The following is a 12,920-nucleotide window of genomic DNA, read 5'->3' as shown; positions in this document are numbered from 1 at the left end:
AAGGACTATGGTGGATCACAGCATGAACATAAACTAGGAGATGTTATGCCATTGTGAAATAAGTGAACATTATATTTGATATATGAATAGGAGCACTGTCTATTGACTCACAAGGGAACCCTTCTGCTCTGTAAGCTTTGGAAAGTCCCTGCAGCAGGAACTCCATTGGCATGGAGGGATAGCAAAGAACCCAGCTTTTCTTAGGGACTTAACCAAGCAGCACTGAGTATCGTATTAATTCAGTGGGTTTTTTAAAAGTATGTTATGAGGCGTTATTACTGAGTTCCCTTCCCAAACACCACAGGTTAGTTTGAAACAGATTTTTCTTGGCTTGGTTCAGGAAGGCCATTGGGTCTATTTCAATGCACTGGGATGAATGAGTCTGAGGATAAAGCGGTTGTCCTCACTTCTTGTGGACAAATATGCATCATAATGAAGTTTCACTGATTTTCTGCAGCTTTTGCAATACTACCTCTGCTCTCACAAATAACTTGTGTTCATTTTGATGGGTCTTTCCTCTTCAAAGTCAACAAGAAAATGGAACTTCAGCAGAAATGCAATAGTTTCTCACATAAATCTTCAGAAAGGAGCATTTCACTAACACTTCTCACTCGATTGTGGAGACTGACATATTGTAAGCAGGCTTTGTGGGGAGAGGCAGCGTCTCGGTGTATACAAGAAGTCTCAGCTGACTGGAAGCTGGCTCTGTACCATGGCTACCTCAACCAGACGACACACCTCTGCTCACACAGTCCAAGATATGTATCCACCATCACATAATTTTCTGCTCAACTCCTGGCTTGATTCTATAAACCTCAAAAAAAGAGAAAAGAATAAACATTCTGACAGACTTTATTACATCTGCCAACTGTGTGTAACATTTCCTATTTATATAACAACATTTTACTATTAGAAACCAACAGTTTCTTGAAAGCAGAGTTTTGCGAGATGTTCAGCTTCATTTACCTTCATTTTCTGCTGCAGGCACAATTAAGCCAAGCTCTTGTATTTCAGGTTAAGTCATGGAACTTTTTCACATTAAAACTGAAACTATATACAAGCTTTTGCTGAAAGTATTGTCAGATCAGCACTGGAAGATTTTAAATCAGGCAATGTCTATGAATGGGTGTATGAATAGGTCTTTTGTGGTCCTGTCATTTCTCAGGCACAAAGCCTTTGTAGAAAGCAAAATATTTTGGCCATTCATGTTTTTACTGTGTGATTTATAACATTGTCCCAAAGCTCTTTGTGAATTTAAAATGCTGTGACCACATTGTTCAGAAAGGAACGCTTAAATATAATATTCCCAGATCTGCATGTAGGTTCTTAAATGAGGCCCTGATCCTGCAAATACTGACACGGATGCTTTTAGTTAAATATAGGACTAAATTTTGGCAGAAATAGGGCCTAAATAAGCTGCCATTTCAAACATATCAAGTAGCTTCCAAGGACCATTGCGAGCCCTAGAGCACAGACACAGGGCTATGTTGCATAGTCCTGCTGACTTCATGGCATTACTCACATATTTAAAACCCTTGTTGGATCACGTCCTTTCTGAGACAGAAGAACCGGCTCACTCTGCCTTAAATGGGAATTGATTCAGGATCTTAAAATGGCAAAACAGAAACCTGAGGTGAACGCTTAGTTCTGTACACTTGATTCTGACTGCTGCAGGTAAATACATGTTGCTAACTTTTCCTCTGATGAAGCTTTAAACCAGAATGAATACATCAGCCTTGGGCAGGAAAAGGTCATGCATTAAACACACTTTGCTAACTAGTCCCTTTACTCATAGATTGTCTAAGCAAATAAACCCAAAATTGATGTTTTATTTAGAATGTACTTTATTTTTTTAGAAATCACATTAAGAAAAATGAAGAAGTATCAAAAATGACAACTTTAAAGGCTATGAGTTTCTACAGAAGGTTAGAGTCAATATTGACCTTGTAAGCACTTTACTCCCAAAAGCAAGAATACCTTTATAATGCATAATGCCACAGAGAACCTTTGAGTGAAAAGTGAAAGGACATTTCTTTGGCTACTTCACATCAGCAGTTATTATCCTAAACTCACAGTTTAGGAAGCTGTATCTCAATCAGAGTTGATGATTTAGCTAGACCACATCTAAGATGAGCTTCTCAAGAAAGGGGTAGTATATAAGGTAAGTACAGTGGTAGCCCTTTATGTCTGACTTATTCTCTGGGGACATCTGGAAACCAGCTGATCCTGAATACAATCAGCAGCCAGAGACTGTTAGGACGTAAAAATGCTGTGATGGTGCTCTCCTTCCTCATATACAGATGATAAAAGACCTACACAGAGGCTAAACTGATTTCAAGGCTGTCACAAATCAAGCCCAACAGGCCAAGGGTCTACAACTGCGTAGTGAAGAATGGAGACAAGTGCAGTGCAATAGGATTAGAGCAATATGTTATTGAATACCACCTCAGAGTAAAGATTTCGGCTCAGCGTCTATAACAAAGCCTTTCAGTTTTATGGCTTTTCTCTATTAGAAGCACCAGTCTCTCAGTTTCTCAGCCAACACATAGCTAGATGTCATCAAAGAGGTCTTCCACCTCACAAGTGTTTTCCAGTGTTTCGAGAGACATCACGTCTGGCGAACGCTTGCCTGATGTCTTCTGAGAGGCCAGATCAGGTCTGGAAATACAAAGCAAAGAGATTTGAAACAAAGTTAGATAGAGATATAAACAATTACAACGTATACACTGCCAAGGTAACCATTTAATAGTGTATTTTGAGCTTTTTGTTAAGGTTACATGAAGAGAAAAGTGCTCTTTGTAAGACCTAAATACTTGCTGAGATGGCAATGGCAAAACAAACAGATGAAATTCAGTTTATAAATGTCAAGGCCTCAGCTATTTTGTTGTAATTTTTAGGCCCCTGAGAAAGACCATTTCACCCACAATTTCCACATGGAGAGCCAGGAAGAGCAGAACAAATGCAGAAAACATATAAAGGATGTGCTCTTCTCCTACTGCACAGGATGATGCTCTGTTAACTGCTCTTTATTTTTTCCCTGGCACTAAGCATGTGTCTGTTGTCCATCAGTCTGACATGGAAGCATATAAAGAATCAGACTGAATTGCCTCAAAGGTAGAAGCTTCTCTCCAAACAGTAAGGCAGAAGAAAACAAAGGCAAATGAAGAAAACCTTCCATAATACATACAACCGGGTATTCAGGGACTTTCAAATGCCTAGCCTTCCCCTGTATGTTATGTTTACATTTGCTATAAATGCATGCAAATAGAAGCACTGGTCGCTCAGATAAGTGTATGTCAAGGTGCAGGTTTGCTCTCAGATAGCTGAACACCACAGAGTCCCACTGTGAGTGTCCCACTCCCAAACTTCATGCCTGAATCATACATCCATTACACTGAATAACGTGCTACCCTGCATCAGTCAGTTCTATTTAGCACTCCTTTGATTGTCCACATCAATGCAGATCATTTAAATGTCTTGGCTATACAAGCTCCTGCTGTTTGCCCAGAGCCCACGTTCACTCTTTCTCCTCTCTCTCTGAGACAGCTCTGTGCTTATGCTTGGGAAGGCAAGGTCTCTCGTGTTTCCAAAAATGGTGGCGTTTGCAACAGCTTCTGATCCTGCTGGAATTAATCTCACATGTATACGATAAATCCACAAAAAGTCTTTTGAATCCTGCACAGACAGCTTTACTTCTGTGAGCTTTAAGAGGAGAATTACTGATCACAAATATGGGTGTTTTCAGTGACAACATACTTCAGGTCACTATCACTAGTTGCTTTAAAAATAAACCATAATCTCTTAATCTTGACTCAATATGCTGTAGGGAATTGGTGTAGGAAGCAGGGAGCAGACCTCATGTGCTTCTAGTGGAGAATTTTGAACTGATTGGAGTTTCATAAGGGTTGATGGCTTCATGCCCAGGTGGTCTATTCCACTAGTGAAATTCTGACAGAAGGTGAAAAATTCGTATATTACCAAGGCCAACACATCAGCCACCAGGATGGGAAGAACTAGGCAGAAGTGACGGAAAGTGCTAGTCCCAAATGCTGCCATATGAGGGCTTAGTGCAATGAGGCATGCAAAAGCAATCTTGATTTTCAGACTAACTCAAGCATTTGCCTTCAACTGCTCTGTGTTGTAGAGCCAATATAGTGAAATTCAGCAGTTTTTTTGTTTTTTTTTTTTTTTTTCTTTTTCAATTTGGTTTCAAACAGATTCAGAATGAAGTTTTCCAGAACTCTTACCTAGAAATCTCTAGGGAGCCCAAGTTTTTATAAAACACTACAATCTTGAAAATGCAATGAACTTGCTAAGACACCAGCTACTGCGCGATTCATAGCCTCTCACACTTCAAATTTGTCAAGCCCCTGGAGGTTCAGAGGCCTCACTACGATGTTTCCTGGTGTGGACCTGGGGAAAGATTTTCATTTTGAGGTGGAGCCCCTGTGTTCCGGCGGAATCAGCAAAAGCCCAGTAAATGATGAGTCTTGGATGCCATCACTTCCTAAGACCTCTCCAATATTCAGAAGGGTTTCCTCACCACTCTATCCATCACTCCAGTTCTGCAAACCATGTTAAATCTAATGTACTGGTATATTCAGATTATGATAACTACTTTCTCTGCAAGCCTAACTAGATTTCTCTGAGAACTCTTCCAAAATTCTTCCCTTCTGGTCTGAATAAATTGTGTCCAAGCATATTTTTTTTGGTGCCTTTTGGTATGCAGTGACATCTGGACAGATGTGTGTCTCACCAAAAGACACTTGGACTAACAGAAACAAACCTGCCAGAATCAGAACCTTAGCCATGATCTTTGGTCAGTGGGATCAGATCACTCCATGCTATTCTGATTGATAGCAGAACTAACTTATTGTACTTTTTTTTTTTTTTTTTTTTTTTTTTTTTTATAGATAGATAGATAGATAGATAGATAGATAGATAGATAGATAGAAGTAGCATACCCTAACACAATGTGATGCTCAGGTTTACTTACTGAAGTGTGTTGTTCTTTTACCTTTCTAGGTGTATCGAAAGAATTAAGTCTCCAGTAAGAATACATGTAAATCACACAGTGTGGAGTCACACACTGATCATTTTAATTAATTCTGAAAGGTCTCATCAGCAAATAAATTAGGCTGTGAAGACCACAGGCTATTTCAGGTACTGGAAGTTTTTTTTAGAGCATATGCTCATATGCCATATAGGCATAAAAGACTTCTGAGACCCCACATTTGTTGACTTTGAGGTTTCACCTGTTTCAGCATTTTCTGATTTTGAAAAGTAAGGCTGACAGTGCTTAAGCAATGTCAACAACAATTTTATTCTCATTAGCTAAAATAACTGTTTTCAACACAGTACATGAGATCACATCTATAAGCCAAATCACTGTTGAGTTTTAACATTACACAGCTAGAACTACTAAGCTTCTGTGTTCTTGTAACAACATGGTCCTCATTTCATCTCCAAAAGATGTAATACCATGCCTGTGAATAAACCCAGCTACACTTGCAAAGTGGAAGCATTAGGCTCTTTACATGAAGTTCATAAGCAACTTAATTTTGGTTTTAAGACTTGATGATTCCTATTTGCATGGTAATTATTCACTGAATGCCAACAGCTTGCTTTGTGCTGTGAAATGATTTTGAATCTTGGATTCTCACTGAAGCTGTATTACCATATCCTGATGCATAACTGAGTTAATTTCTTTAAATTACAGTGAGTTGTATAGTCCTCTCTTGCCAAAAAGCCTGTAAGTAAGGCATTCTTCTTGGAAGTTTATTCTTCTGTTGGATCGCTCTTTGAAGTCTTGCCTTTTGGTAAACTTAAACTCCATTAACACATCTGGAGAACTGCTGACTATAAGAGATCATTTCATATTTCCTGACATTTAGTTCAAGCCCTTCATAAATTGAGACAGAAGACCAGATCCACAGCTGGTGTGAATCACTGGTGCACTAATAATGTCAATGGAGCTCTGCTGACTTACACCAGCTGAGATTCTGGCCCAAGATTTGGAAGAAAGTGGTTACATTACTTGATATTTCTTTCCACAGCTGAGTAAGAGCCATAAGAAACAGAAGACACGCAACACTTCAGTACTTAACTAAACAGCACAGAAACTCAAAGCCATGCAGAGCGATGGGTTTCCATACCCTGGGAGAAAACGCAGCACCTTCTTTTGCAGTAAGACAGATGGACCACTACCATTTGTCTCTTGTGATGAATTATTCCTGAGTTCACAGAGACCCCAGAGAAGATCTGCACAACACCATTCCTGCTGCAACAGACGGCCAGTTTGACAAGATAATGTTTGTGAAGCAGTATGAAGTAGAAAATAATTTCCTATGTGATTGCTACAAATGGCATGATTAAAAAGACCTTCCTAGTGGTAAAACAAGGTGTAGCTGTGCTGAAGGATAATCAGGGCAGAGGCTGCAACATCAGCCCAGCTGCTCATCTCGAGGTACTTCTTGCTGGAAAGATGAAAGATTCTTGCACTTAGCTATGCTTGTATAGCCAACCTGGCACGTTGTGGTTATGATTTTACTCAAGTTTTTGTTCTCTAGCAACTCTAAGTTCCCAAGAAACTTAAGTAATATAGGAGACATACTTGTGTCCTTGGACCATTACTTTATTTTCCCCATTTTTTAGTAATTAAAATAATCAAGTCCAACCAAAACCTGGCATTTTACTAAGAGAGGAGATCTCAGCTCTCCCAGAAGATGTGTAGCAGTGTTTCAGGAAAAGGCTGAATTTCTCAGTGTGTATATCTTTCCTTAGCTTGCTCTATTGTTCACTTTTGTCATTAATCTGAAAAAAATGAAGGCTTAATACCACAAGTAGATATTAACAGAGAATATAATATGATATATACTTTCTTTGGTATCAGAAAAATAGGTGGCAGCAGCAGCTCATAAACACAGAATTGGTAGTCATTACAGAATTAACATAGGAACAAAGGTGAGGCACCTCAAACACTAATAAACGCTCACATTGCGACTGACAGGCCAAAAGCTCTGAGCAACGTTTGTGCTCCAGAGATGGTGCTTTCAGTCCACCATAAGAGGAAAAACCCGGATTCTTTATTTGTCAGCAGTCTGCTGCTAGGCTGTATAAACTTTGTCCTCACAGAAAGTTGTAAGAAGAAAGGTACTCATCAGCCATTATTAAGGAAGGATTATGAAAGGAGCTTTGAGTAAATCTCATGGCAATACGTAAAACCTTGGCCTTGAAAAACTGATGCCCCATGGTGTGAGCTCTTGGGAGGCATCATAGTGACTGCCTGTGGCTACTGGCCAAAAAAAGGAAAGTTCAGCCGCGAAAAGAAAAAGAAATGGTGTAATGGAGGAGGGGGAACAGCCTCTTACGTGAATAGATGCATCAAGAACACTATGTGCAGACAGACCTCTTTAAAGTTGAATATTAAAAAATGTAAGTAGACTAAATTGAAACTACATGTGATGAAAAAATACAACGATATTACCCTTTACAGAAATGCTACCAGGACTATAATATAAGGTAAATTATAAAGTTTTTTGTTTATTTGTTTTTGTTTTGTTTTGTTTTTAATTCAATTTAAAATGGAAAAAGAAACTCAATAATTTGGTTTAGGTTTTGGCAGTATTGTAAATATTCAACATCCAGATATAGTCTACTCTGGCATTTATTCCTAAAAATTAGAATGAAAACAAACCCATATATTCCTAGTTGATCTTGCTATATGTAAACCCCAGCAAGTCTTGAAGAACTTGTTGGATGCAATCACCTTCATGATATGAAATTACAGTTGATGGACTTTTCCTTAAGTTGTGTAAGTGAAGAAACTTAAAATTTTTCTGCCAATTTCAATCATCTGAAGAGAGCTGTAGAGTCAGAAATCATCAGATCCCAAGCTGTACCTGGCCCCAACACAAATTCACAGAGGCTGAAGAAAAATACTCAAGTAATAGCTGAAAAGAATGTTTTCTAGCTTCAGAGAAACTGTCTCCATCCCTATTAGAGAACCTTCCATGTGTGGCACTTTCCAATGCTCAGTGTATTAACCAAACAGTCTAGTCTCAGTTAAGGTCAGCAGACAGATAATAATAAGCTTGTTCAATTACACAGTTAATGAATATTTTCAATGCAGCAACCACAAATTTAATGTTCAGCCAGGGAATCAATTTTTCTTAATAAGCTTCCACCTCTGGCGGAAAGCCAAGCTGCAACTGCACCTGCATTCCTCACAACCACTGCGCAACAAGATAAGTCTGGAATTCCCTCAATAAACAAAACTTAAAGCAAAACTTCAAAAAACAGGACAATTGCTAAACACTGTCTTAAGCTCTTGCAAATGCCACTCTTTGTTCTCTAGAACTAGAAGCTATCAGATGAGGGATAATTTTGATTTGTGCTTATACAAGTGTGGGTTTGGTTTTTTATTTTCTTTACATATCCCTGGAATCCTTCAGAGGAGAAAAGTGAACTTGGAATTCCTTAAACATCACAAAAATTGAAATAGTGATTGCAGCAAGAGCAAACTTGCAAACAAAACTGCTTCACTGAGAAGATACTCATATATCTCTTACTGATATAACTTTTAATATTGATATAACTTCCAATGACTGGTCTAGATCAGTTCTCAACATTAACAATCCACTCTATTTATTTAGTCTTATGAAACAGATGGTCTAAAGATTCTCAGAAAACCGGATGTAATGTCTAAAATGGCTGCACAGACAACACATCATGTAAACGAACAATGCTGATGGTACTTTCTTAGGGACTTGTATCCGTTCAGTTGCAAATTCCCAATTAACTTCAGCTGTCATTATTTAAAAAGAACATTCTAGTTCAGTAATATAGTCTCAGATCTTTTCATCTGATCAAACACACTTGCAGATGCTTAGTAACAAAGATCTACTTAAAAATGTTAGAATAGATGTCACTTAGAAGGAAAAGCCTAAACCATGTTTGTTTTAGACAAGTGGCACACATTTCTGTGGCTCATTTCCACTTAAACTCCTTCTTGCTTAAATAAACTAGACCACATTCACTTTGAGGAACATGCTAGCACCATTGCCTTCACTGGGAAAAAACCACAAATCTCTTAATCATAACTACAAGAGTACATAGTAAAGGAAAACTTAGTTTGTTTAGGAATTTTGTCAAGGTATTTCATAAATCCAGTACATTGCAAATTTATTGGCAAAGGCTTCAAGACATTTCTCATCATCATTAAGCGCTATTTATCACATATACATTTATATAACACCAGCACGGGCTAAGTTGTGTCATAACCCTTTCCTAGGCTGTCAAACACTGTAGCTGCTTTCTCTCCCTAACCTTTCTTATCCCCTCAGGGTGATCATAAACAGTAGCCAGAGACCTAAGGGGGCAAATAAAAATTCCTGAACCAATATCTCTAGGTAGGAAATGTGTGTCTTCGTGCTCCTCTGCCTGTTGTCCCTGAGGACACAACGGGTCGAGACAACTGTTGCAGCTGTCGCGCAGCAGTGGAGAGTGGAGGGACAGGTTTTCCATCTGAAAATGTGAAGCCTGCAGATGGCAGCTACAAAACCACATTGAATCAAATCACAAAAATAAGAGCACTTAATTGGAGAAAAATCCAGCAACCCTAAAACCTGGATTGTGCTTCAGATGTTCCACATCTTTTCCACTCCTTTCCGGTACTGAGTTTCTGAGAGGCTGTTTTAAATCCTAATGACTTCAACAGGCGCTAAGCACTTGCTTAAAGTTAAGCACATGCTTACAAAGCCTCCTGAACCACAGCTTCAGCTTGTAACTTTGTGGGGTCTATGGTTTCCATTGACAGCTACAGAATGAAACCCACAACCTCACAAATAAAATTTAAATTATTCTTAAAGAAAAATGGATTAGTCTAGCATTGATAGGATGAAAACTTCCCTCTTAATAGTAGACTGGGGTACTCTTATAAATTTACGAAATTACTAGGTATAGATAAAAAACATTCTCTATTCAGAAGGATGTAGGAGAATCCATGGACGTAATCCTGAAAATTATCCTAAAAACTCCTATGACTGAATTAAGCAAATTCTTTCTTCCTGCTGAACAATTTGTACACGTATGCCTGGGCACCAGAAGAAACCTATTACTGCCCAGATTACCCATTATCCACCAATCTGCTCAGCAGGTTTTGGATCATTCACTTTAATTGGCTTACAGCAGAAAAACACCTTGGATCAGTACAGTATATGGATATGACTTACCTAAGTATTTTCTAATGACAAAATGAACTTAGAAAGATAGGGCAGCAGTGAGTTCTTAATAAATCTGGGAGCAGTAAATTGAATAAACTGGGAGCAGGTTTCAATTTACAAGTTAAGGTAGAGCAGATAAAGTATAACAAGCTCTTTTTTCCCCTCTAATAGGTTTCTAATCGGTCTCTACTAAACCTAAAATTGTTCTAGTACCGAGAATCGTGCTTTCCCTTCTGCTGTCTCTTAACTCCCATTCAACCTCTCCTGTGTTCCTCCTGCCCCCTCCCCAGCCACAGTTCTGAGTTCATTCATACCTTTCTGAAATAAGATCAAGCCTTTGATATTTAAGATCAAATCCCTGCCTACAGTGACACCTGTGAGAGCTGAAACATGTTAAAACAACAGTACCAAAAAAAAAAAAAAAAAAAAAAAAAAAAGCGCACATCCAGCCCTTTGAAAACACAAGGGAAAAAGTAAAAATAGGTACAGCTGGCTGAGACAGAACAGAGCTGGACACTGCAACAGCCGGTGTTTTCTGGCTAGAACGGAAGCTTCTCTCCTCTGCACTTTCATTATGCCTTACCCTTCCTTGAGATGTCTCCTCACCTAGAGTAGAGAACAGATAACGGGTTTGTCCACCTGATGTCAACCCTATTCCTTACTTTGGGGCGCATAAAGCTAATGAATGTGGGTTGAAGAGCCTGGCTCTTATTCCTGAACTTCTTAACTTCTTTTTACTTTGGACATGTGGTTAAGATGATTTAACAACCTTCTCTTCAGACAGCCCATCTATCAAAATGTCTATTTGGGGGAGTAAAGAAGGGACTTTCAAAATACATCTTCTATTATTATAAGAAGAAGGAATCATTTGCAGCTCATGGTGTAATTGCTGTGAGCCAGCCTGTATAGCAGGCTTCAAAAGTGATTTTTTCTTCTCCAGAAGCCCAACTGGTCTCCATCTATTTGAGCTCTCAGGGTCTGTCTAAGCAGCAATATCTGCATTAAGTACTTTACCAGGAGCATTTAACAATAGACCAAATAGCCAAGGCATTACTTGTTGGACAAATGCAGTGAAAGAGTCTAGACTATAAGATTTTTAAGAAAGGTTGTACTACCTCCAAAATCAACAAAACCCCAACTAACCAAAAGGTCAGGAATGGCCTTGTGTGTTTATTTCACAAAAATTCTCATATAAAGTGGGTTTTTCTTCCCAACGAGCCTCTCTACTTTTTATTTCTGTAGATGGTCAAATTCATAGAAATATCCTTTAGCCCTTAAACTTCAGAAATTTCCTTTCCTGGCAGAACAGTTTGCATATATAATGTTCCAGGATCAAAGGACAGTGTCTGCTTACTCATGCACACAGGGACCTCCCCCAGCACTATGGCAATGAAGACTGGAGACATAACTGGTGCTCAGCCAGCACCAGTCCCACCCCAGCTGGCTGTGACTGTGCTGGAACTGCTGCGGATCTGTCCCCAAAGGTGGAAGGGAGGGGAGCCACCAGTCAAGGCCTGTCTCTGCATTAGCGGGCCACCCATCTTGGTTTAGAGAAAGGAACTGAGACTGCCAACCAACAGGAGTTACAAGACACGAATTAATGAGCATGGCAAGCCGAAAGACAGTAACCAACCCTGCATTTTAAATGGAAATTTCTGATTACTACTTTTCCACAGATAGAGGTGCAGCTTCAGGGACCCCATGGACCACAAGTCCCTCTACCAGATGTTTTTTCTCAGGCTCCAGGCTTTCAGAGACACTTAGTTAACCAGGACATTAAGAGCAGGGTCTTGGATAGACTTCAGGTATCTGAGGCTGGACTATCAGACTCATCAAGGCTACTATCCAGACACACAAATGCAACCTCAAGAACACGCAATACTGGTGTCATATAGCCAAGGCTCTTCAGGCTGCCGTGCCCCCATGTTCACCACACTTACTTGGAGAGACCACCTTATGCTTTACACTCCAAGTTTGCTCAGCATCTGCCTTACTTGGCACTAGGCATGGACACCTGCAAGTTTTATTTCACACACAGTGTAACTAAAAAGCATTCAGCAATTTTGGTCACTGTGACCTGCACTGGGCTGCAATCAGTGCCTTTCTGCAAAGAAGCAACAGGCCCTATCAGCCAATCTAAAACAGGTAATGAGAAAGATAATTTACTATACATCTACAACATGGGAACAGCTGTCCTTGGGTCAACCCAATGTCGCCCAGAACCCCTTCTCCAACAGCGGCCAAAAGCAGATACTCTTTGAAGAACACAAAGTGCTTTTCCAGCCTCCAACTATTTGCAGCTCAGAGGCTTCCCGAGTTAGGGTTAATTTCTATGTATTCAATAACATTCAGTATTTTTCTCCTTCACATAATGGCCCTGTCTCCCCCAAGCCCCTGTAAACTTCTAATATTCCCAAAATCTTGAAGGATGTCCACAGATAATACAAAGGAATAGGAAAAACACAGGAAAAAAACATAGAATACAATGAAAAGGGAGGAAAGCATGACTAAATTTATTAGATACCAACATACGATAATTTTCTTTATGAAGTTGTTTCAGTTCCACAACATAAGCCAGATTTTATCTTCAGCTGTGATATATTAGTATAAACCTGAAGTATCTCCACCAAAGTTTTCATGTACTGGTCTGGTTCAAACCAGCATTCAAACCACAGACTTTATAAAACTTTAATCCAC

The 12,920-nt window shown here is 39.3% G+C and overlaps 1 protein-coding gene across 1 annotated transcript in view; it reads right to left on the bottom strand.

Annotated features, from left to right (window-relative positions):
- Positions 1 to 1,852: 1,852 nt before the first annotated feature.
- XRCC4 (X-ray repair cross complementing 4) overlaps positions 1,853 to 12,920 on the bottom strand; it is a 184,402-nt gene continuing 173,334 nt past the window's right edge. The window contains exon 8 of the mRNA XM_074932009.1: positions 1,853 to 2,658. Within this exon, the coding sequence (XP_074788110.1) occupies positions 2,550 to 2,658 (109 nt within the window). The 3' untranslated portion in view covers positions 1,853 to 2,549. The remainder of the gene's footprint in view (positions 2,659 to 12,920) is intronic.

The sequence above is a fragment of the Athene noctua genome, chromosome Z, assembly GCF_965140245.1.
Source record: "Athene noctua chromosome Z, bAthNoc1.hap1.1, whole genome shotgun sequence".
NCBI classification, from domain to species: Eukaryota; Metazoa; Chordata; class Aves; order Strigiformes; family Strigidae; genus Athene; species Athene noctua.
This window is presented reverse-complemented; position numbering and strand designations above follow the sequence as displayed.